The following is a 22,454-nucleotide window of genomic DNA, read 5'->3' as shown; positions in this document are numbered from 1 at the left end:
GAAGAGCCGGTGCCAGGACGTTGCACCTCTGTGCTGCAAGTCGTTACGTCATTGCTGTCGCGTCCCCGAAACTGGCGAGTTCACGGTACGCACGCGTCTTTCCTCGACTGTTACACACTGTCTTCGTGCGAGCAATACTTGCTGGAAATCTGTCAGCCGGAGATTTATCCGGACTGAGGTCTGGGAATAACACCTTGACATGGCCGACAATGAATGTACTATACCGTTCAAGGTTAGCGTAGCTAATTAGCACGCAAAATCTACGTCATACTGACCGGAGATACCCAACGGTAGTCGAATTTTGTGGCATCTGTCATTGCTTAGCGTTCCTGATGTTCTATCAATTCTTCGCTCTATTGTTGCTGACGGCTTTAGCATCATAAAGGCGTCCGGCACTTGCCACGTATCCGGCAATCGTTCTCATTCTTCGAGCTGCACCTATATTAGGAAGCGTAGTACTTATATTTAAGCAATCCGGAATATACTGTTGAAACAAGCGACAGGATATGAAATACCGGAATCATGGAGCCTAAAGACGAACGGTCAACAGACACGACTCCCACTTCGACATCACACTCAGACGTAGATCTTGAGAGTGGAAGGCGATCAAGACCAAGACAGCGGAGCGGATCAACATCCGATTCATCGTCGGAATATGAGGAAGAGAAGGATGCTGACCATGATGGCCACCGCCCATCGGGAAGAGAACTCCAAGAAAGCATTTCACGATCACGCAGCAGACGCAGTCTACCAAGAGACAGAACCGCGACAGCCACGGCGAGTGGTATGAATCAGCCTTTGAGCCGGACAATATCTAGACGCGACACAGCACTGTCGCGAATACGTACACGACCGAATGTTGCGCCCTTCTCTCATCCTCTGGCGCACCAACAGACCACTGCAGATGTGCTAGTAGATTTCGAGGGTGACGACGATCCTTATCGTCCCATGAACTGGCCCACAAAGAAGAAGATCACAACCACCATGATGTATGGCCTCACGACTATGAGCGCGACATGGGCCTCTTCTGCATATTCTGCAGGTACGCGACAGATCGCAGCCGAGTTCGACGTAGGAAACCAGGTCGCGGTGTTAGGCACTACGCTCTTCCTGTTTGGATTTGGACTTGGTCCGCTTCTCTGGGCTCCACTTTCCGAAGTCTACGGAAGACGTTTGGCAGTTTTGACGCCCATGTTCATTGCAATCTGCTTTAGCTTCGGTAGTGCCGTAGCAAAGGACTTCCAGACACTGATGATCACAAGATTCTTCGGTGCCTTCTTTGCTAGCGCTCCGGTCACAAATACCGGTGGTGTGTTGGGCGATCTATATAGCCCGGCATGGAGAGCCTTAGCCATGGCAGGTTACGCTATGGCGGTCGTTGGAGGTCCGTGTCTCGGGCCCATTGTCTCCGCAGCTTTTGTCGCCAATCCATCACTTGGCTGGCGCTGGACCGAATACTTCACTGGTATACTTCAGGCTACTATTCTGTTCATCGACATCATTTTCATCGATGAATGCTACCCACCGAAACTCCTCGTCTACAAAGCACGTCGCTTGCGACACGAAACCGGCAACTGGGCCCTCCACACCAAGTTCGAGGAGTGGGATGTCAGCATCAAAGAGTTGTCTAAAAAGTTTCTGCTCCGGCCATTACAGCTTCTCATGACACCTATCTGTTTTCTTGTCGCACTCTACGCTAGCTTCTGCTACGGAATCTTATACATGATGCTGGGAGGTAAGATATCCGCTGTGCGAACTGCATGTGAAACATGTACTGACTTCGATCACCCACTTCAGGCATTCCCATTATTTTTGGCGAACTCCGGGGATGGCCAGCAGTAAGCGCAACGCTACCTTTCCTGGGTATTTTGGTTGGCGCAATCATCGGCTGCAGCATCAACGCCTACAATCAGCTTCTTTACAACAAAGTCTATCGTGCAGCTGGGAACCGTGCAGTTCCGGAAGCGCGTTTGCCACCGATGATGCTCGGCTCGATACTCTTCTCCGCTGGTCAATTCATTATGGGTTGGACAGCGGACCCTCAGTACCATTGGATCGCTCCAGTCATTGGGCTGGTGTTGATGGGGACTGGTTTCTTCACGATCTTCCAAGCTGCCCTGAACTACCTGGTCGACACATTCACGTTGTATGCTGCGAGTGCAGTAGCAGCGAACACTTTTCTTCGAAGCGCCTTTGCGGGCGCTTTTCCATTGGTGGTGACGCCGCTGTATCACAATGTCGGAGTAGGTCCTGCGAGTAGTATTACTGGTGGATTTGCGGCACTGCTCATCCCAGTGCCTTTTGTTTTCTACATATATGGCAAGAGGATCAGGAGGGCAAGTAAATGGAGTCGTGGGAGCGTTTTTGATTGAATAGCCAATGTGTAATCATAGTAACACGCCAACCTAGGAAAACACTGAACAGCCTAGAGCCTACGTTATTCTTAGTTTACCTACTTTGCAAGTTTTTGTCCTAATGTAGTCTGCAGACCTGTTCAGTTTTTTCTTCTTCTATGTGGTGGTAATGCTATTCTAATTCTTAGCTCATCCCGCAATTGACTAGAGCCGATTTTCGCGCCTCTTATCTCTAATAGACTCAGCCCCCAACTCAAGTTGACATCACGTTCTTGATCTCCGGAAATACATCCGCGAACCTAGCCGAGAAAGACTCGATGTACGCACCCCAAGACTGCTTGCAGCCGTCGCATAGCTTTATTCCACCAAATGAAAAAGAAGTATGATGACCATGTGTCTCATGATACTGACAGCCCTTGCAAGTATTCTTGTTGCTCGCGTTGAGGAACTCATGAAGGCCATCGAACATGAGCTCATCACTTCTCGCCATCAAGTGGTCGTAGCGCTCGACGTCCTTGGCATCGCCGTCCTGCATGTCGACGCGGTTCCAGAGCTTGAACTGTTGGCGTGCTTGTGTGATGACGGTAGTAGTCTCAGGCCGGCCGATCATCATACCGTCTTCGATGAACCGGTAGCGACGCATCACTAAAGAATTTTGTTAGCAACGGTAAGTTACGGGGAATGGAAATATCAGCCTACTCATGTGTATAGGACCACCGAAGAATCTTAAGAAGTTGATTATAACCATGTGTTCTCGCTTGCCCGCCCAAGCAACATCGAGAGCCCATAGCAACTCACGGGACTGGTGGAATGCCTTGATACGGATATCGGATGGTGCGTATGCGAACGTGGAGTTCTGAAAGTCCTAGGTCAGTCCGTGTCCATCGCATCACGTTTGATCAGATATCACTCACTGTCTCGCCCTCGGACCGGTGTTTGTAGAAGGCTACACTGTCGTAGAGAGTGGCGCCGAGTTCATCCAAGGCCTCGAACTGTTCTTCGGTATAGTGTACGTCATCGAGATCGTTACAGACCAGAGCTGCGCCCATGGTAAAGCGGATCAAAGCATCTGTGTCGCGCATGCGGAACCATTGTCGAGGCGACTTGGCGAGGGCGGTAACGTAACGTCTGAACAATAAGCCTTCCCGGCGTTTGCTTGCTTTGTCTGCTGTGATGAGAAGGAAGCAGCGAAACTCGCGAGCCATAGCCGCACTGTACCTAGACAGGATGACATCAGTATTAGTCTGTGAGGTTGGCGATGTAGCCAAAAGAGAACAGGTCTGCTTACTGTTCAGTTGTGCCCTGAAAGAGTTCGTCGAGAAGAGCGGTGAGGTTGTAGCCCAGAAGATTGTCGCCGAGTGACACCTGTACCAAGTCGCCTTTGCATTCCGCGACGATACCGATGACAATGACACGCATGAAGGCCACATAGCGCTTCCAATTGGTGTACTGAGGAATCACGCAACGTGCGTACTCCCATGCGCATGCATATATTTCTTCTTTGATGCGCTGTGGAAGGTCGAAGTCCTTGAGATCGTTGGCGATATCGGCGGGGTAGTCTATGGATTGGAGGATGAGTACGCTTCTTGCTCACTAGACATGAGGAGGGGAGACCTTACACCAGTTCTCTCGGATCGGGGGTACGGACTGTTCATTTGGCACAGTGAGGGATGGCTTGAAGAACGGCCTGATGAGTTTGAAGCCCTGATAAGATGTGAGTATAGCTGATATTGAATGTCGAGTGTCGAGCGGTGTTGAGTCAACCGCGCGGAGAAAACATACCGACAGAGTTTCGCGGTACTGCTTGCAAAGCCCCTCGAAGTAAGCATACAGCATACTGAACAACACGATTTTGAACATGCTGTTCAAAACGTGGGGAAGAGAATCGCGTGTAAAGAGATTTTGTCCGGCTGTGGTAGAGGGTTCAAGTACAAAACCCGTCGTGAGCAAGTTTCAAAACTTTCTTAGCGGTACAAACGAAAGATCCCACGGAAACCTTTCACTCATTTCACACTCGTACGACGCGTTCAGCTTATAGAATCCGTCGTTCCTGATAGATAACAGTCGGCTCACCCTGCACATCGACCCTGACTGTATTGGCAATTACGCTATAGTGGGGCTTGTAAGTGGGTGATGAGCTCTTTCCCGCACACCGTGAAACGGAGCAAACATACACACCTGCAGCAGCAGCAGCGCGTCATTGGCGAGACGGTCTGATAACATATCGATCGCGTTTGAAAATAACGCCCAGTGTTGGAAGATGCAAGGAAAATAACGATAATAGAGGCCCAGCACAGCGACGTCGCTCTAGCCCTTGCATAGTCTCCCAACTACCTAAGTACACTAAGCCCTATCCATATGATGGCAGCAAACTTGAATCATGTTGCACTTAACTATGTGTATACTCCAAATGTCCATTCGTATGGGGTTCGATGAACATGTGACTTTTCGCCCGGGCGATGGCTATCGCGTTCGAGAACGGGGACTGCTGACTCCATGACGCCAGATCGAAGTTTGATACGATGCCGTCTTCCGAGCTCTTCTCGCCGCAGAGGTTCGCGATCCGGCCGCCGTCTAGAATGAAATTCGAATAAAATCGTGGAGTACATAATTGCCATTGTCATGCAATGAGCCTCACATGGCGGATATCTCGGCAATGTGTGTATGTACACCAGGAGGTCTACCATTCAAGTGCTGGCAGTCTATGGTAGTTTGAATCTCGTCTTCGCGCCCGTAGTTCGGTGAATGTCGGAAGACTTGTTATACTTGAAATGCCACCCCTTCTCTCTTAACCATCGCCTTTCCACCACTTGCGAACCCCGTGCCTTCACTCCTTATCTCCACGAGTCCAGGCTTGGGCGCCTTCTCCTTCTCGCTGTCCTTTTTCTTCTTCTTGCCTTCCTTGGCGTCTGGGGTTGTCGTAAGATCCGCATCGCAGACATAGCAATGAACTGTCTCTGGCTCCGGTCCTTGATCATGTGCATCTCGCTGATGTCGATGTTCTGGCCGGAGAAACTTATCAACGCATGGTTTGCATAGGACGTGACCACATGGTATAGCGAGCATGGCTTTCGTACTGTTCGAGAGTGCTTTCTGACAGCTGGGGCATGTGCGAGCCGACTTTCCTGTCTCGGACGACTTTTCTTCGTGGAAGTTGACGCTCGTTAAGCTCTTCAGGGACAGGCTGTGCGGTTGGTCTGGATGGCTCGAGGGGCATACGGGCGTTTGTTTCGCCTTTTCTGCGCTTTTGTGGTGTTGGTCGGGTGTCTCGCCGGGAACCCAAAAGCTGGGGAGATGACCTTTGGCTGCTTTGCGCTCTGCGTCGAATGTGCGTTTTGCTTTGCTCTGCTCTTCGTGTGCGATGCGCTTTAGTTCCTCTTGGTCAATTTCGAACTTGCGTTTCGTGCCTCTGGCCTCTCCAGCCTTGGCATCCTGCTCTTCTTCGACCATGATCTTGCTGCCTTGCCTTCCAACGACCCGTGCTGATGCACCTGCTTTGACCGAAAGTCCCATCTGAACAGCTTCGAATTCCTCGACTGCCAGTAGCCGCGCTTCCTCCTGTTCTCGCAGCTTTTGATCCTCGTCCTCCAACTTTTGGCGCTCGTTGAGCTTCTCTAGTCGCTTCATTTCCTTACGTTGTGCCAAAAGATTGGTCATGGCGCACTCGCGGCAGAACAGATCGCCTTGTGAACAGCACACTGGGTCTACTGAAGGAAGGAGACATAGTTGGCAGGAGCCAAAAGGTAGAAAAGAGTCACGGGTCAGACGTGTAGCCTGCGAGCCCCATCGATCTTTGAGGGCGTTCCGCTCGTACGAGGTGAAAATGGTCTTTGGAGGCGGCATGTTGGGCTATGCTGCGCATTCAAGATTCGCAAATCGAGACGCGACTTTTCGTGATGGGCGCAGTAGGTACACCAATCCGGGTAACAGTGCCAAGCGTAGCTATGGGATCTCGTGTACAAGCTCTGAAGATGACGCACAAGACCTGAAAGTCCAAGTCTAGTCTTGTAAATTGTCGAACTCTTGCTGGGGTGATGGAAAAAGGCGTGTTGAAGCGGAAGAGCCAGCCACTCGGCGCACGTGTGTAGGCCGCAATCGCGCTAGTCACCGTCGCCAAATTCCTGGGGCAGTGACGTTGGTGGGCCGCGGCATTGACCTGTCAAGCGCGAAATCTTCACATGTCGCCCTCAACCCCACGCCTACACCAATGCGACCAGAGGAGCAGCCGGAGGCCCCCAGCGGGCCATGGCGCGCCGCGTCGGCCTTCACCATGAGCGCTGTTGGGCTCTTGTGCAAAGGATTCCTGAACGGACTGAGCAAGGTCGAGACGCATGGAATGGAGGGCTTCCTGAAGCTATTGGATGAAAGAGAGGATCCAGCGAGTAGACAGCGGGGCCTCATAACTGGTAAGTGGTTGGACTGTCAAGAACCCGGGACATTCTCAGTACTGACGAGCGTGCAGTCTCAAACCATATCTCCGTGTACGTACGTTTGCCATAATATCCGAATTGTCAGGGATGGACTGCGCTCACACGATTTGTACAGTATGGATGATCCCATACTATGGGGTATACTGCCACTCGCCTACATATTCACCCCGGATAATTTGCGCTGGGGATTAGGCAGTTATGATCTATGCTTCACCAACAAGTATGTCACCTCTGAGATGCACAGAAAGCTCCGCTAACGCCCTGGCAGAGGACTGTCGACATTCTTTACCTTTGGACAGGTCCTACCCACACATCGTTCAGCGCATTCCCAATTCGGCGGCCTATTCCAACCCACCATAACGCAAGCGATCCGTCTCCTCTCGCGCGGCCCGTTCCACGAGCAAGAACCACCAGAAAAGCCAACCACATCGCTCAAGAGCCCAGACCTCATCGATCCTTTTACCGACGGCCACCTCACATTCTCTACAAACGGACAAGATACGTTTCCTGCGCCCTCGGCATACTTGAATCGGCGGCATGCGTGGGTGCACATCTTCCCTGAAGGCATGATACACCAGACGGAAGACAGGATCATGCGCTACTTCAAGTGGGGAGTGTCACGATTGGTACTTGAGAGTGAGCCGATGCCAGACATCGTTCCCATCTTTATTGAAGGCTTCGACAATATCATGCACGAGACACGCACCTTTCCGCGCTTCATACCACGGCCGTTCCAGAACGTCAGGGTGACATTTGGCGAGAAGCTGGATGCTGAAGAGGTGTTCGGCGACTTGCGCGCACGCTGGAAACAGATGCGTGCAAACGAGGAGAGGAAGGGAGGAAAACTGCAAGTCGGTGTTCTCAATGACACGCTGAAGTATTCCGACGAGGCCGTCAGCATACGCAAAGAGTGCACGCGGCGGATACGGCAGGCTGTCCTTGACGTTAGGCGGCAGCGAGGCTACCCTGAAGATGACCCGAAGAACGGCCTCGCAGAGACATGGCTGAGAGAAGGCCCGGGTAGAGAGGGGCGCAAGAGGGATGGCAGCATCACGAAAGATACATGAGGCGTGTGAGGTGTATGGTATGTGTATTGCGTATATGCGACGCCCAGCATCGGCTTGCGAAGCCAGGGGACGCGACAGACTAGCCGAAGCATGGTCAGGTCAAGACGCCTCGTCAACAAAGAAGCGCGGCAGAGTGTCAGATTAGATCAAGTAATTACACCATCAGCGACTCCTGCGCCGGCGCGCCGATCAACCACGGCCTCAGGCGACTGGGGCCGGGTTTCGTCGTTGCGAACCGGAGCAGGCACCACGATGCTGTTTGTACAAGGCGGAGATGTCTCTGGCGTGCTCGTGTCGTCATCCACTGCTGGCGACGCGCATCCACCGCCCCTGGAACGGAACGATGGACGTGACGAGGCTGGAGAGAGAAGCTTGGAGGGTCGCATCCAGACGTGTGGTTTTGTCGCGGAGGCGCCATGAGCACGGGCCCCACGCCAGCCAATGGACGGCAGATGGGCTCCACCGTCGCCAGATTTATCTTGCTCGTACTACGCCGAGCAGCCTACTCACCCCCAGCATACAGAACACAGCGGCCCCCTCGACAACGTCGCGCCGCCCTTCCCTCCGCCCAAAACCGATCCGCCGCTGCAGAGCGACCCTGCGCCACCGCCTCGTATGCCTCGCGGCGTCAAGAAGGAGGAGAGCATGCAGGATGCAGACTACTTGCCCGACGCGTCAGTGCCCGCCATGCCAGACGCGAGCAATGGCGTAGGCGGGGCAGACACGCCCAACACGGACAACATCACCATCAAGAACCACTTCCCCGTCGCGCGCATAAAGCGCATCATGCAGGCCGACGACGATGTCGGCAAGGTCGCCCAGGTCACGCCCGTCGTTGTTTGTACGTACCGCCAGCGCGAAACTCTCTCCAACATGCCTGACTCTCCACAGCGAAAGCGCTCGAGCTCTTCATGATATCCCTCGTCACCAAAGCCGCCGCCGAAGCCAAAGCGCGCAACTCCAAGCGTGTCGGCTCCATCCACCTCAAGCAAGCCATCACCAAGACCGACCGCTTCGACTTCCTCAACGAGATCGTGTCCAAGGTTGCCGATGCGCCAGAGAAGAGTGAGGGCGACATGGACGTAGATGGCAAAAAGAAGAAAACTTCAAGCCGGAAAAAGAAGAAGGCAGAGAGTGATGACGACTTTTGAGTCTGAGCGCGCCGGTAGTGACGGACCTCGAGGCCTTCTCCATATTAGGAGAAGCTCATGTCGCCAGATATCCACCTTCTGGCATTCGAACTTGGCCATGATCGGATCTACGGTTGCCGTCTCTGATGGATGAGCGCCATCATTTTCTTTCTGCGGCTGTATGTTTGGTTGACTCCATTTCACAGCCGGGTACGACATTTAAAGACGACCCTTCAGGTTGTCAGGCGTTAACTATCTCCTGGGCATTGCATGGGCGGCGTTTTTTGTTGTTGCATGGGCCACGATACCAATGAATACAGATGCATGATTCTTCTCACTCGCTTCTTGTTCCCCCATCTCTGTCGCTAACGGAACAATTGTGCCCGCGGCCCGAATAGCGCGCAGTAACGTCACGATTGCAGTTTACACGGTTTTGCAGCCGATGGGTAAAAGGCGAAGCAGGAAATGCGCCCACCAACCAGGTTTCCTCCGCCCGCCAATTTACCCGTCCATCTCCGCAGATCCCCACATGCTAACGGCACCCCAGATACTCGATTAGGACAGCCAGTAGATCGGTTCCTGCGCCATACCGAATCTACGCTCGTGTTCCTGCTTAGCTTCACTTCTTTCCCTACCTCCGTGCCTCCGCAATTTGGGGCCCGTGGTATTAATCATGCAGGAGCCCCAGTGCTTTCCCTCTGCAGGATCATCATTCTCTGAGCCTTCAATTGAGAATTGAACCAGCATGATCTTCTCCAGGCTAGCAGTGCTCCTCGTGGGCGTTGCAGTGTCCGTTCAAGGCCATGCCATTGAGGTTGAGAAGAGGGCTTCCGGCAAACACACAACTCGACCTAACCCTTCCAATGGCCACTGGGTCGACGCGTGGGCATCAATGCCACAGCTCACCGAGCCTGCGAACCTTCCTCCTGCTCCATTCGTACGTTCACTTATCAAATCTTCACCCAGTCTGTACTCACACATCACATAGAACCAGACGGGCGCAGTCTTCGTGAACTCGACAGTTCGACAGACTCTGTACATGACCACTTCGGCCAAGCAAATCCGTCTCAAATTCTCCAACGTTTTTGGCGGTTCCAATCTTCCCATCACCGCTGTGACCGTCGCGCTTCCGTTGAACCAGACCGCCGGCATCCACCAGATCCAACCCAAGACCGTTCAGAAAGTAACATTTGGAGGCAAGGATGGTATTAGCGTGCCAAATGGCGCCCTCGCAGTGTCCGACCCTATCAACTTCGAAATCAAGGCGCAGCAGATCATCACCATCACTATGTACCTTGCAAGCGGACAAACCACAAACAGCATCACCAGTCACCCCGGCTCCAGAACAACCAGTTGGTTCCAGTTCGGTAACGCAGTCTCTTCGGCTAGCCTGGACATTAGCAACTCTACTACACAATCCGTAGCGCATTGGTACTTTCTCTCCTCCATCGAAGCTTGGGTCCAGCCACGCGTCGGCTCCCTCCTCATCGTCGGCGACTCGATCACCGACGGCCGTGGATCTACAACCAACCAGAACAACAGATGGCCCGATCTCCTCCTCGCACGTCTCCAGAAAAATCCTTCCACCAAACACATCTCGGCCGGTAACTTGGCTGCAGGCGGAAACCGCATTCTAGCCGACGGCCTCGGTCCCAACGCTTTCGGTCGCATCGACCGCGACGTTCTGGCCCATCCGGGTGTCAAATACGCCATGATCTTCGAAGGAGTAAACGACATTGGAACCGCAGCAACAACGCCTGAAGCACAAGAACAAGTCTACCAAGGCCTGACTCAAGCATACGAACAAATGGTGACCCTCATCCACGCCCACGGCATCCCCGTCTTCGGCGCCACCATCACACCGTTCAGCGCACCAGCCAATTTCACCCAGCAACCCTACTCCGATCCCGAGCGTGAGAAGACACGCCAGCGCATCAACACATTCATCCGCACGTCGGGTGTTTTCGACGCCGTTGTGGATTTCGACCAGTTCCTTGCCGACCCCAACATACCCAGTCAGCTCAACCCGTTGTATGATTCGGGTGATTATCTTCATCCTGGTCCTGCTGGGTACCAATACATTGCGGATAAGTTCCCCATTCAGATCTTTAATATGTGGGCGAATGGTGCGGATGAGTTTAGTTGGGGTATGTAGGGCACTGGAGAAGGCCATGTGGCAGTAGTTGAACCTTTTGGAAATGTATATAATATAATGGGCAAGTTGACATGTCACTCTTGACGTTATTGCTTCTCGGAGACATGGTTTCGTGCCATGCATGTTTTGATGTATAAGATACAACATGTGCGTGCGTAGGAGAAAGAATGATCGCAGGGCTAAACTTTAATAGTCAAGGTCCGTTGTGGAGAACCTGGGAAAGCTCATCGTTTCCAAGCCTTTTCTCAATCTCAAATTCTCACATAAACTCGCTGCTCTTGGTGTGTATATGTTCCACAAGGTCTCACCATTATAAGTCTTAAACGTGATGCGTAGTCTCGAGTATGGCTTTGGAAACATCATCAGAGCTGCCCCAGACGAGAGTTTGACTTTATATATACATCAGCAGGATATCTATGTGTTTGAGGTATCTTCCCTTGAACATGACCAAAGTTGCAATCGCAAATCAAACGCCATTTTGAAACCACCCACGCTTGAAAATCCATGTCGGCGAAAACGCCATCACATCCCTCCCAAATTGCATATCAAGAAGACAAAAGCCACGCAGATCGTAATCCAGTTCTACAGTATCATCCTCATACGATGCCTTGCGAGAACCTCTCGACACCATTCTTGATTTCCCTTACGATCTCCACTGCCTCGTTGGTACTCTGAGCTTCAAAATCATATCGCTTGGTCTCGCGCTCCTTGAAGACGATGACCCGAAACATCTTGGGATGTTTCTTGCTGACCTTGCTACCGACCACACTGCTGAAATGCACAGTGGTCGTCTTGCCCTGGCCTTCAACACCAAAGCCACCTCGCGCTCCTGTCTTGGACTCTCCGGGCATGATATGAATGTACTCGTTATCGAGAGCAATGATGCGAGATGTAGAAGAGGCAAAGGACATGGGCTGTTTGCGAAGGACGGCATAGCGGCGGTAGTAGTTCGTCGCTGTGAGAGCCAGAGCACCCGAGTCGCCGTTCCTGGCGAGTGGATGGATGAGACCTTGGCCAGAGACAGCGGCGTTGGTTCGGTCGCCCTTCTTTGTCTTCTTTGGCGCGCCACCGGTACTGATGATGAGTGGTGCATTGGGTGATGACGACCCTGGCGACCCCGAAAGTCCGTAGACACCATCACCCACGAAACGGCGACGCACGAGATCCAGATCCATCCGTGTGTCTAGAGCCTCTACAGTGCGGTCAGGTGGCGCTACCGTAGTGCTGCCGCTAACTTTGAGGATATACAAAGCTTTCTCTAAGCGCAAGTCGTGGCATACTTGATCGAAGATATCAGCAATGTAAGTGTCAGTGGTGCAGGGTATGTTGAAGTGTTTTGTGTTGAAATTCTCGTCGGTGAAGTGGACATTGACTGTCTTGGGGGCTCCAGTGCGGCTAGCAGCATGTGTTTGTGGGACTTTTGGTACGTCGGCAAGATTACTGGTATCTTTGCGCGTCGCAGTGGGGGCAAACGAAGGGCCGGTGATGGGATTCCTGAAGCTCTTCGCGCGACTTGGAAGAGGCTTGAGGGGCTTCTTCTCTTCTTTTTCGTCGGGGCCATCGGTTTGCGACGCGACTGCACTTGCTGCCTCTTGACTGTAAATTGGGGTGAGCTTCTCGTTCTCGCCAAACTCTCGTTGGGATGCCTCAACAAGTGCGAACTCGTCCCATGGCTTATCTCGTGCTCGAGGTCGCATACCACGGGCGTTGTTCGAAGCGAAGTCTTTCAACGGCTTGTTCCTGGTCAAAGGTGGGAACTCGTCGTCAACCTCACCGTCATCGTACATGCGCATAACCCAGCGGTTGACATTCATCTGTTCGGGCGATAGCGGCGGTTCCAGCTTCTCTTCCTGATATCGATGTAGTGCATATCCGATTGCTTCCGCGACAGTAGGACCCTCGCCTTTGTCACTGAACTTCCGGATCAGCAGCTCGACGGGCTTTGAAGGTTTCGAAGAGAATGGACAGTAAAGTTTGATATATAAAGGGTTCTGCTGAGCTTCGCTAGCAGCGTTCCACATGGCAAAGCGCTGTAGCGGATTCGATGGCTTCTGCTCCTTGGCTCGTAGGGCCTGGGTCAACGCGCTCACTGGCAGTACGAAACTGATCGGTCGCGGCGGAGGCAGTGCTTGTAATGTTGGTGCAATTGGCTCCTTCTTCTTCTTCGGTGACATGTTTTGGAAAGGCATCAAGCCGGGCATAGTGGGAAGGTCGCCACCTGCGGGAGAGGAGTCCAGCGGATCACCTCCTGCACCGATCAGAGACGCGCTATCGTCAGAGCCAGAGAATTCGGATGTGAGGGAGTCATCTGATTCATCTCCTTCGTCCAGAGCTTCCAGGCGTGCGCGTGCGCCGCCAGCCTCCCCTGAGTCTTCTTCAATGCGCTTGGAAAGCATTTGGCTTGCACCTGCGGCTTTGCGCGGATTGACTCTTCTCTTTCTGAATGACGAATTGTCAAACTCGTTCTCCGAAGACATCTCACTGCTAGTTATGGTGTCCCTTCTTGGTCGGGTTTTGCCCACATCTACGGTGCCCAATGATCCTCTTCGCAATACGTCGTCCGGCGGCCGTGATGGAGACGTGATCATGAGTGAAGGGCCTTCTCCAGCTTCTGCCAGCTCATTGCGTAGGGCTGATCCAGGCATGGGCGACGATCCTGAGCGCGTCCGTAGCGGCATCTTGGTGAACTTGATCTGGTTGGCTGGTCTAGCAATCCGTCAGTTCAGTCTGTGGAGCGCATCGTGATCAGCTACCTCTGTGCATCGTCATCGTCGTCGCTCTCGTCGCTCAAGTCACTGCTATCATCTTCTTCCAGCTGTTCTTTCCTTCGCCTCCGTTTCGCATTGAGTGTAGGTCCGACCGTGTCGTTGCTTGCCCCTCCAGTGACCATGCCACCCTCGTCGTCATCTTCGCCAAAGCCCTCTGGCGACTTCAGGCCAGCTGACCGCGGGGCCTGGAAGTATTCCGAAGTGATCGCGGTGGGTATGGGTGGGGAGTAGGTGCGCTTGATGTCGGCGGCATTGGGAACCCAGCCTGCGGCGCGAAATGCGGGGTTGTTCAGGACGCTCGAGTCTACATTGATCAACCGTTCGCCTACGCCGTCTTTAATCGAGGAGAGGTACGCGGTTCGAAGCTGATATAGCACAAAGCTGCCCAAGTTAGCTGCGGCGTGCGCCACGGGGACCAGGTGGGCTTACTCTTCGTTCTGAAGGAGCGACATAGTGGGAAGGTCAAGGTATCATAGTCTCGTAACAGAAGGGTATGCTCAGACCAGCTGAAAGGGTATCATGAAGCCATACAGCGAGGCCGCAGTGACGCATGTGGGGATGTGAATGCGTGCCCTGGACCCTGGCTTGGCATCGGCCCTTGTCCAGGCGCGCGTGCAGTGAGATCATTGTCAACTTTGCGACTTCTTGCGCCCAACACAAACCTCTTGACGACCGCGCCACAGCCACGATGAATCTACTCGCCGGCTATTCCGATTCAGAATCCGATGGCGAAGCGCCGTCCGCGCCGAAAATAGTGGCGAAACCCACTGCCAAACCCGCCTTCCAAAAAGTCGTCGATCGCTCCAACCCAGGACGGATCAAGGTCAACCTCCCAGGCGCGTCGCAGTCGCGATCGGAGAAAGACGATATCCAAGATGATGCGCCACCGTCGAAGAAGCCGCGCCTGGGCGGGGGCTCGTCATTTGGTGGCTTCAACGCAATGCTACCCGCGCCAAAGAAACCAAATGTAAACGCCATCACAGCATCCGAGGGTTCAAAGACGGGAAGCAGAGGACTGGGGAAAGGACTCGCATCTGGAATAAATCTAAAGACTGGCGCGGAGCCCGCGTTCAAGAGGGAGTCAAAAGTGGAGGCTGAGGAGTATGACGAGACTGGCAACCCGATAAAGAAGGAACCTATGAAGAGGGAAGACTTTCGCGCAATGCTCAACTTGCCAACACCCAAATCCGAGACAAAGACAGAAAACAAGCCTCAGATAACGGAACCTGAGCCACAGCAGGTATCTAAGCCAGCGACGCCACGCTTTGTACCTATGTCTGTCGGCAAAGGAAAGAAAAAGAAACCCACAGCACCTCGACCAGCAGCCGCAACGAGCGAGACGATCACCGCGACGAACACAAGAACATCTACGCCGCAATCGCAACAACCACCTCCTGAAACCAAGCCGCGCAAACCCAAGGTCTCTCTCTTCAGCGTCTCCAATGAAGCAGAAAGCATGCCTAAAGAGACGTCAGATGTGAACTATCAGCCACTACTCTACGGTGTGGAAGAAGGAGGGGAAGTCGCCCCGACAGAGGGCGTCTATGACATGCCCCCGGCAAATCAGTATACACAGTACCCTCCTCCCTCAACCGGTGGACAGGATCCGAATAACCTTACCAATATTGCTTCCGAGTTAAACCTGTCAGAAGCAGAGCGCCGACAACTTTTCGGCAAGAAAGGACGCGGTGGTCCAGACTTCTCTGGTGCCAAAATCCAGGATTTCAACACAGATATGGAGTACGCGCATAATGAGAAGCTGCGACAACAGGGCGAATCAGTACAGCATAATCCGCTCAAATCTATATCTGGAACTGGAAAGAACAGTCTTCGCAGCCTGGTCAACGTCGCGACGACTCAGAAAGATGCACTGGAGGACCATTTTGCTGCCGGTGCTCGCAACAAGAGAGAAGCAGGCAATCGATACGGCTGGTAATATTGTGGGGTCTATACATCTTTCTTGGGGAATAAGGCATAAGCACAATATGATTTATTTGGCTTCCCAGAGCCGATGGCGCTGCCATCCAGTCCTAGGTACAACTTTCTCTTCTGCTACTGTATCTGGTGAACCGAATGACAAGGTATCCACACTTCCCTGCATTACCTCTTTCTTGCACCCTCTTTTCGTGCGCATCTCAACATCCTCGGTACCTAAGCCTACGCTGTATTTTTGGACTATACTATAGTATTAGTGGTCCTCGCCGATCGCCGCAGTCCTACCGTTACTCTCGGTCACATGCGCCAAACGCAAGACTAGACGCGTCAGCGAACAATGGTACCTTGCTTCCATCTTGGAAATCGGACAAGCGACATCCCCGTTGTGACCGAATTCCTAACGGAAATCGCCAACACTTCCTGAATTGAGCAGGTCAACTTCACCGCCATTATGATGGCTTTTCGCATGTTTGAAGCCGTCGAAAGACAGGCACCTTCCTTTTTCATCGACTGCAGAATGGTAGAGTGATATGACTCCGACCTCCTGATCGAACGCATTGGATCACTTCTGGTGCAATTCGCCGAGGGCGGCGTGCTATCGAACGGGCATGAAGGCTCACGGGATGATGGAGGTTTGTGAATTACAGCCGATGGAATTCGATTTTCTGAGTGGCATAGGTGAGATACATGAGGTGGATGATGGGGCGTCGAGGTATTGAGTGTTGCTTTGGTGTTTAGTGCACTATGCCGGTGCGTCCTGACCTCCTTGCTCCTAGGTGTTGCTGGTGGATGGGTTTAAGAGGTTACGATGACTTCAGACTACCTGATTAGAATCACACAGGTTAATGTATATTGGGTATCACGACGCTACTTTACTTCCCAGCCGCAGATTTAGCAGCAGCCTCCTTCTCCCTCTTCCTCTGCAGATACCTCTCCTTGGCACTACTGATGTCCTTCTCTGTCTTCTGACTCTTCCGTGCATGCTCCAGTTTCGCCTGTTCCTCAGCTTCTTCATCTGCTTTCCGCTTGTTTGCCGCTTCAATCTGCTCGGCTACCATCTGCGTCTGGCGTTCGCGTTGTGCATTCTTGCCGAGTTTGGGTTTCGTCCATGCTGATTGCGTCTGGTTTGCAGCAGTAGTGGAGGCAGAGGCAGATGAAGCGGGCTTGGGTTTCGCGATGATGTTGAGGCCTGCCGAGAGGAGCTGGCGTTTGTCCGCGATCTGCCCATCCTCGTTGAGAATGACGTTTTTACCCTGTTTACGTAGCTCTTCGACAATCTCAGCGTCTGTCTTTTCCCTCTCTACCTCGTCAACAACGGGCTTCACACCATCCTTCAGTGCTTGCGCCGCTGCCTCCATAGCCTCCTGATGCCGTCGTTCCTGTTCCGCGAGCATCTGTTTGTGGAAGCCCTGCATACCGAACTTTTTCTTTTTCTCTTCCTCCGCTTCTTGCCTCTTCTTCTCTTCTTCTTCGGCCTTTCGCGTCTCTTCTTGTTGGGCTTTGTATGCGCCGGTCACAAACTTCTCCTTGTCCGCAAACTCGTCGCCTTCGGCTTCACGTTCGCGCTGGAGTAATTTGTCGCGTGCCCGTAGTTGGTCCTTCTTGCGTTGTTCGGCAGATTCGAAGAGCGCATCCATGTACTTGGGTTTCCGTTCCGCGGCGCTGTCGCGTTCAGCAGCTTTTTTGGCGGCGCTGACCGCGTGGAGCGCGTCGTATGCAGCGTCATAGTCGTATATGGTGGCATCGGCTTCTAAAGCTTCCTGTGCGCGTTTCTCGGCTTCTGCAGCGCTGGCGGAGTACGCGATGGCGGTGGGATCATCTTCTTTCGGCTTAGGTTTCTTGGACGGAGGAGCTGGAGGCTGGCCTTTCTTTGGTTTTGAGGGCGCTGGTTTCGAGGGTTCTGATGAGGTAGCGGCCAGAGTGTCTTCGAAGTTCAGCTCGCCGATTTCCTGGGCGCCGTCCGCCGCTTTGGATTTGCCTTTCGCATCTTCCTCCTCTTCGTCGAACAGCGGCTTCTTCTTCTTCCCCAGAGAAGGCTTGGAGGCCGATTTCGCGAGTGGATTCGCGCCCTTGTTCTTCACATTGAGTCCGAATTTGAATGACATGTTGATGCTGTGTTGGGATGGTGTCAGAGTCGCGACCGCGAATTGGGCTGTCGCATGCCAAGGCGCGCGCGACCAGTGAAATCATCGACACCTCCGCGCCTTCTCCGCAATTCACGTCCCTTGGTTCGCAATGACTGCAGATACGTCAACCCGCACACCTTGTACAAATATCACTCATGCATGAATGTCGATTAAACCACCATAGTCCTCATCATGGAGGAGCAGGCTAGCGATCCACCGGCGGAGAGCCTCTACACAACGGCCAAAGCGTCACGATTCCACTTCAAGTCGAGGTCCAAACATCGCTCAAAGCGTCACAAAAGCGAAAGCAAGGACGAAGATACCGATGACCATACTTCCAAGAGACACAGGTCGGATCGGACCAGCGAAGAACGGCGCAGCCACCGCGACTCGAGGCGCAAACATAAGCACAAGCATCGCTCTTCCGACCAAGATCGTCACCCGACATCCACACGAGACGGCGCCTACTACGACCCTGATTACCGTCACCGCGAATCATTATACGACAACTTAGAGGATCTAGGTACAGGCTCCCCAGGCCCAGCTCCCGATGACGCTTTCCGCGAGTCGCTGTTCGATGCGCTTGCCGACGATGAAGGTGCGGCGTACTGGGAAGGTGTATATGGCCAACCTGTACACATATATCCCGACACAAAACCAGGCCCCGATGGAAAGCTGGAGCGTATGACGGAAGAGGAGTATGCGGACTTTGTGCGTACGAAGATGTGGGAGAAGAGCCACCAGCACATTGTGGAAGAACGCGAGGCGAAAGAACGGGCGCGTCAAAAACGAAAAGCGCAACGCAGTCAGCTTGATGAGGAACTCGAGCGGGAGGAAGCAGAAAGAGAGAGCATGCGACGCCGCATGGAAGAGAGCCTGCGTCGGGGCGAGGAGCGGAAGAAAGCGAAGGAAGCAGAGGCTGCATGGGAAAGTTACACGGCCAAATGGGACAGTCTGAAGAACGCCCAAGGTCTGGACAAGGAGACAGATGCGAAGGTCCGCGACATGATCCCATGGCCTGTAGTGTCTGGGAGAGCGAATCACGTCTCCAAGGAGGAAATAGAGCGCTTTTTCCGGACTACAAAGACGTGGAAAGAGGACCCTGCGTCACTACTGAAGGCAGAGCGCGTGCGCTGGCATCCCGACAAGATGCAGCAGCGATTTGGACAGCACATTGACTCCGAGACTATGAAGTTGATCACGGCGGTTTTCCAGGTTATCGATCGACTGTGGAATGACCGGCGTTGATCTGGATGCGGACCTCAACAGCCGACATCTTGCTTCGTCACACTTTCTTCATTCCGAGATACCCAAAGATGCATATTGTGTAGTCCCATCTGTCAGCCGGCATACCCATCAATGAATATCGGTCTCGGCACTAGATTAATATCAATCGTACTACATCGTTGCCTCACTTCTTGGCATCATGTCACCGTACTTTCAAATTGTTAATCTCCGGCTCCCAAGAATCTTGGAAAGATCTTGGCGCAATGTATCCACGACGAAGCAACCGGGCTGAGACAGTTAAGCATGACGATCTTCGCTACATATGCGCCGACAGTGCTAAGTGACCGGCTAAATGCTTGGTCCTAGACCAAATGCTTTTGCCAACACCATCGGTGAATATATCACCTATGGTCATCTGAGCATGTCGCATGCCCAGCTGGATAAAATGCAAATAAGTTGATGATGCGGAAATAAAGTGGGTTGACTGCATGCATCGTGGGTTGGCGCGGTGCTTGACTGAGCTTAATCAAGATGCGAAAGCTTGTGCAAATCAACATGCACACATTCAGGTACAGCAATGCGACGATAAGATGGTTTTCGAAGTCACGAAGGATCAATCCAGAACGCAGCGGGTCAACATGTTTCTCGACTGGCCAAGACGTTTTCCGCTCCACTCTTGTCGCACCACAGTATATCGGGCCTATAGCATGACAGGTCCACACAGAACGCATCTCCAGCGGAAATGAATGTTTCGAGTTTCAAAACTACGCCTCTACAGCTGTCCAACCATTACGTTCAGACCCTGAATACCCGGTGGTTCGATCTTGTTTTTAGGACACGGCTCCACACACGGCGACGGGACGTAGACATGCTCCCATGCACTCCACAGTTACTGCGGCTGGTATACGCCAGGTGCGCCTGCCCGGCAGGTGCCCTCCAATTTGTAAGGCTCCCTCGATCCGCAGCCGCAGTTCACCGGCGGTCCCTGGTAATGATCAGCACGGTACAACGCATCCACTGGTATATAAGAGTCCCAACTGTCCTTGAAAGAAGGACACCAAGCATCTCCAACTTGAATCAACACAATGGTTGCCTTCTCTTCTATCATTCTCGCTCTCGGTAGCGCCACTGCGGCTCTCGCTTCGCCCCTCGGCCTCATCCTCGATGCTCGTGCTCAGGAAGAGTCTGCCAACTTGACTGCTCGCGCCACCCAGCCAGGCGAGGGCACCAACAACGGCTACTTCTACTCATTCTGGACCGACAACCAAGGCCAGGTCACCTACAACAACGGCGCTGCCGGAAAGTACGATGTCCAGTGGTCCAACGTTGGTAACTTCGTTGCTGGCAAGGGATGGTAAGACACCTCAGAACCCACGCTCTCCACTCTGCTAACTCTCATTAGGAACCCCGGCTCGCCTGACAAGGTGGTCAAGTACTCTGGTACCTGGAACGCTGCCAACGTAAACTCCTACGTCTCTCTTTACGGATGGACTCGCAACCCGCTCGTCGAGTACTACATCGTCGAGACCTACGGCTCTTACAACCCCTCTTCTGCTGCTCAGAAGAAGGGTTCCGTCACCTCTGACGGTGGCACATACGACATCCTCCAGACCACCCGCACCAACCAGCCTTCCATTGACGGCACTGCTACTTTCCAGCAGTACTGGTCTGTCAGGACTAGCAAGCGCGTCGGTGGTACCATCACTGTCAAGAACCACTTCGATGCCTGGGCCAAGTACGGACAGAAGCTTGGTACGCACTACTACATGATCCTCGCTACTGAGGGCTACCAGAGCTCCGGATCTGCTAGCATCACCGTTGAGAGCGCTTGAAGAATTGCGCTTGCAAAGTAGGGGTGTCAAAAAGCCTTACGGCTTGAATTCTTGTAGATATATACACACACTTTATCGTCATTAAAAATGCCATCACATTGCGCAGTACACTTTGGATAGCAACATGAGTCAGTGATTATTATGCCTGGAGGAATGCAGTTGTGATGGGTCGGGGGAATCAGGGGCCAAGTAAGCCCGACGAACCGGTTCGCGGAGCACGCCCAGCGCGCTGCCGAACACGCTAGGAACGTGTCACCTCTCCATCTACACCAGTCCTGCAGCATAACAGCCCTGGAGCGCTTTCCGGCGACGGCTGGCTCATCACGCGATGTGCCTTTGATATTGACACATGAATGGGATTCGGTCAGATCGTTCCCCTGTTATTGCTTGCCCTACTGTCTCCTGCTGCTGCCTAGATTCATCACGGTAAGTTTAAGCAGTTTCCGTGCGGCTCCAGCGATTGAAAGATGCCTGGTATATAGGTCGCCCTCCTTGTTCGATTCGAACTCGTCGACATTCAACACTACGATGGCCTGCGATCCTTGCTTGATCAAGTTGGAAGGGATGAACGCGAACACGAGGAGAAAATGGGCAATGTTCAAAAGCATTTCTACACGAACCGTTCCTTTGGTGCTCAAGCCCTATGCTTAAGTGCTGGACCAAACTATTCAAGATATTCAAGAGCAATAGTTCATTGTTGAAAGCTACATCCATAGGTTGATAGGTAGTGAGCTAGTGCTGTGCGCAAAAGGTAGCACTCCCAGGTATTGAGACTCCGTTCTTGTCTAACATATAGTATGTAAACAGGCAGTTTATCTCGATCTGGGCACTATAAGACCAGACTGATGACAGTTGGCTAGTTAGAAAGAAGAGCAAAAAAGTCAAAAACATGCATGCGCCGGCCGCCCCACATGCAAAAAAAAAGATCCATCAAAACTTCAAAAACATACAACAGCGGGGATTCCCCGGTGGTCACCCACCCGAGTACTGATCCGCCGGTATCTTGCTTAAATATGGCTGAGCGAACGGGAAGCCTTGCTCTCAAGATCCTATGGTCGTATGTACAAGATCTTGAAGTTGAAATGAATATATTGTCAGTGTTTTAGCGGATCGTACGCGCGAGGAACACCAAATCAGTACGGACACTACGGCCATTTTTTTTGCGTCTTACATCACGAGTTCATGAGCACTCCTGTGTATTCAATATCCGGTTCTCAATCAGTATCTCCTCCGTTGATGTGTTGACCGCAATGCCGACTCAACAACCAGACAACCAGGTCTACACCACATTTGGCCTAGCGTATTGTGCTGGGCAGGAACGAGATCCTATACATGGCTCGGCATAAGCACTAGTCCCTGTATGCACTCCGAGTGACGCTCCTGTTGACGTTGATGCGGCGTGGTAACACATGTGGCGTGGTACCTAGGTA

General features: G+C 52.8%; 10 protein-coding genes across 10 annotated transcripts; 6 read left to right on the top strand and 4 right to left on the bottom strand.

Moving 5' to 3' along the window:
- Window positions 1-948: 948 nt before the first annotated feature.
- J4E93_001582 (uncharacterized protein) lies at window positions 949-2,372 on the top strand (the record flags this gene model as incomplete). The annotated part of the gene is made up of 2 exons (XM_049339533.1): window positions 949-1,735; window positions 1,798-2,372. The coding sequence occupies 2 exons, from the start codon at window positions 949-951 to the stop codon at window positions 2,370-2,372; spliced, it is 1,362 nt and encodes a 453-aa protein (XP_049203490.1).
- Window positions 2,373-2,607: 235 nt separating this feature from the next.
- J4E93_001581 (uncharacterized protein) lies at window positions 2,608-4,214 on the bottom strand (the record flags this gene model as incomplete). The annotated part of the gene is made up of 6 exons (XM_049339532.1): window positions 2,608-2,999; window positions 3,054-3,210; window positions 3,269-3,572; window positions 3,643-3,913; window positions 3,974-4,058; window positions 4,137-4,214. The coding sequence occupies 6 exons, from the start codon at window positions 4,212-4,214 to the stop codon at window positions 2,608-2,610; spliced, it is 1,287 nt and encodes a 428-aa protein (XP_049203489.1).
- A 900-nt stretch (window positions 4,215-5,114) lies between these two features.
- Window positions 5,115-6,197, bottom strand: J4E93_001580 (uncharacterized protein; the record flags this gene model as incomplete). The annotated part of the gene is made up of 1 exon (XM_049339531.1): window positions 5,115-6,197. The coding sequence occupies one exon, from the start codon at window positions 6,195-6,197 to the stop codon at window positions 5,115-5,117; it is 1,083 nt and encodes a 360-aa protein (XP_049203488.1).
- A 364-nt stretch (window positions 6,198-6,561) lies between these two features.
- Window positions 6,562-7,851, top strand: J4E93_001579 (uncharacterized protein; the record flags this gene model as incomplete). Its single annotated transcript, XM_049339530.1, has 4 exons — window positions 6,562-6,760; window positions 6,817-6,835; window positions 6,900-7,004; window positions 7,053-7,851. The coding sequence occupies 4 exons, from the start codon at window positions 6,562-6,564 to the stop codon at window positions 7,849-7,851; spliced, it is 1,122 nt and encodes a 373-aa protein (XP_049203487.1).
- A 441-nt stretch (window positions 7,852-8,292) lies between these two features.
- J4E93_001578 (uncharacterized protein) lies at window positions 8,293-9,002 on the top strand (the record flags this gene model as incomplete). The annotated part of the gene is made up of 2 exons (XM_049339529.1): window positions 8,293-8,692; window positions 8,743-9,002. 2 exons carry the CDS (start codon window positions 8,293-8,295, stop codon window positions 9,000-9,002), a joined length of 660 nt encoding a protein of 219 aa, XP_049203486.1.
- Window positions 9,003-9,726: 724 nt separating this feature from the next.
- Window positions 9,727-11,136, top strand: J4E93_001577 (uncharacterized protein; the record flags this gene model as incomplete). Its single annotated transcript, XM_049339528.1, has 2 exons — window positions 9,727-9,918; window positions 9,970-11,136. 2 exons carry the CDS (start codon window positions 9,727-9,729, stop codon window positions 11,134-11,136), a joined length of 1,359 nt encoding a protein of 452 aa, XP_049203485.1.
- A 596-nt stretch (window positions 11,137-11,732) lies between these two features.
- J4E93_001576 (uncharacterized protein) lies at window positions 11,733-14,356 on the bottom strand (the record flags this gene model as incomplete). The annotated part of the gene is made up of 3 exons (XM_049339527.1): window positions 11,733-13,842; window positions 13,890-14,285; window positions 14,334-14,356. 3 exons carry the CDS (start codon window positions 14,354-14,356, stop codon window positions 11,733-11,735), a joined length of 2,529 nt encoding a protein of 842 aa, XP_049203484.1.
- Window positions 14,357-14,592: 236 nt separating this feature from the next.
- Window positions 14,593-15,840, top strand: J4E93_001575 (uncharacterized protein; the record flags this gene model as incomplete). The annotated part of the gene is made up of 1 exon (XM_049339526.1): window positions 14,593-15,840. The coding sequence occupies one exon, from the start codon at window positions 14,593-14,595 to the stop codon at window positions 15,838-15,840; it is 1,248 nt and encodes a 415-aa protein (XP_049203483.1).
- An 871-nt stretch (window positions 15,841-16,711) lies between these two features.
- J4E93_001574 (uncharacterized protein) lies at window positions 16,712-17,944 on the bottom strand (the record flags this gene model as incomplete). Its single annotated transcript, XM_049339525.1, has 1 exon — window positions 16,712-17,944. One exon carries the CDS (start codon window positions 17,942-17,944, stop codon window positions 16,712-16,714), a length of 1,233 nt encoding a protein of 410 aa, XP_049203482.1.
- A 2,333-nt stretch (window positions 17,945-20,277) lies between these two features.
- Window positions 20,278-21,024, top strand: J4E93_001573 (uncharacterized protein; the record flags this gene model as incomplete). Its single annotated transcript, XM_049339524.1, has 2 exons — window positions 20,278-20,546; window positions 20,595-21,024. The coding sequence occupies 2 exons, from the start codon at window positions 20,278-20,280 to the stop codon at window positions 21,022-21,024; spliced, it is 699 nt and encodes a 232-aa protein (XP_049203481.1).
- Window positions 21,025-22,454: the final 1,430 nt, after the last annotated feature.

This window comes from Alternaria ventricosa, assembly GCF_023758065.1.
Source record: "Alternaria ventricosa strain BMP 2768 chromosome Unknown scaffold_2, whole genome shotgun sequence".
Taxonomy (NCBI): domain Eukaryota; kingdom Fungi; phylum Ascomycota; class Dothideomycetes; order Pleosporales; family Pleosporaceae; genus Alternaria; species Alternaria ventricosa.
The sequence above is the reverse complement of the archived record's forward strand: the minus strand, read 5'-3'. Positions and strand labels throughout refer to the sequence as shown.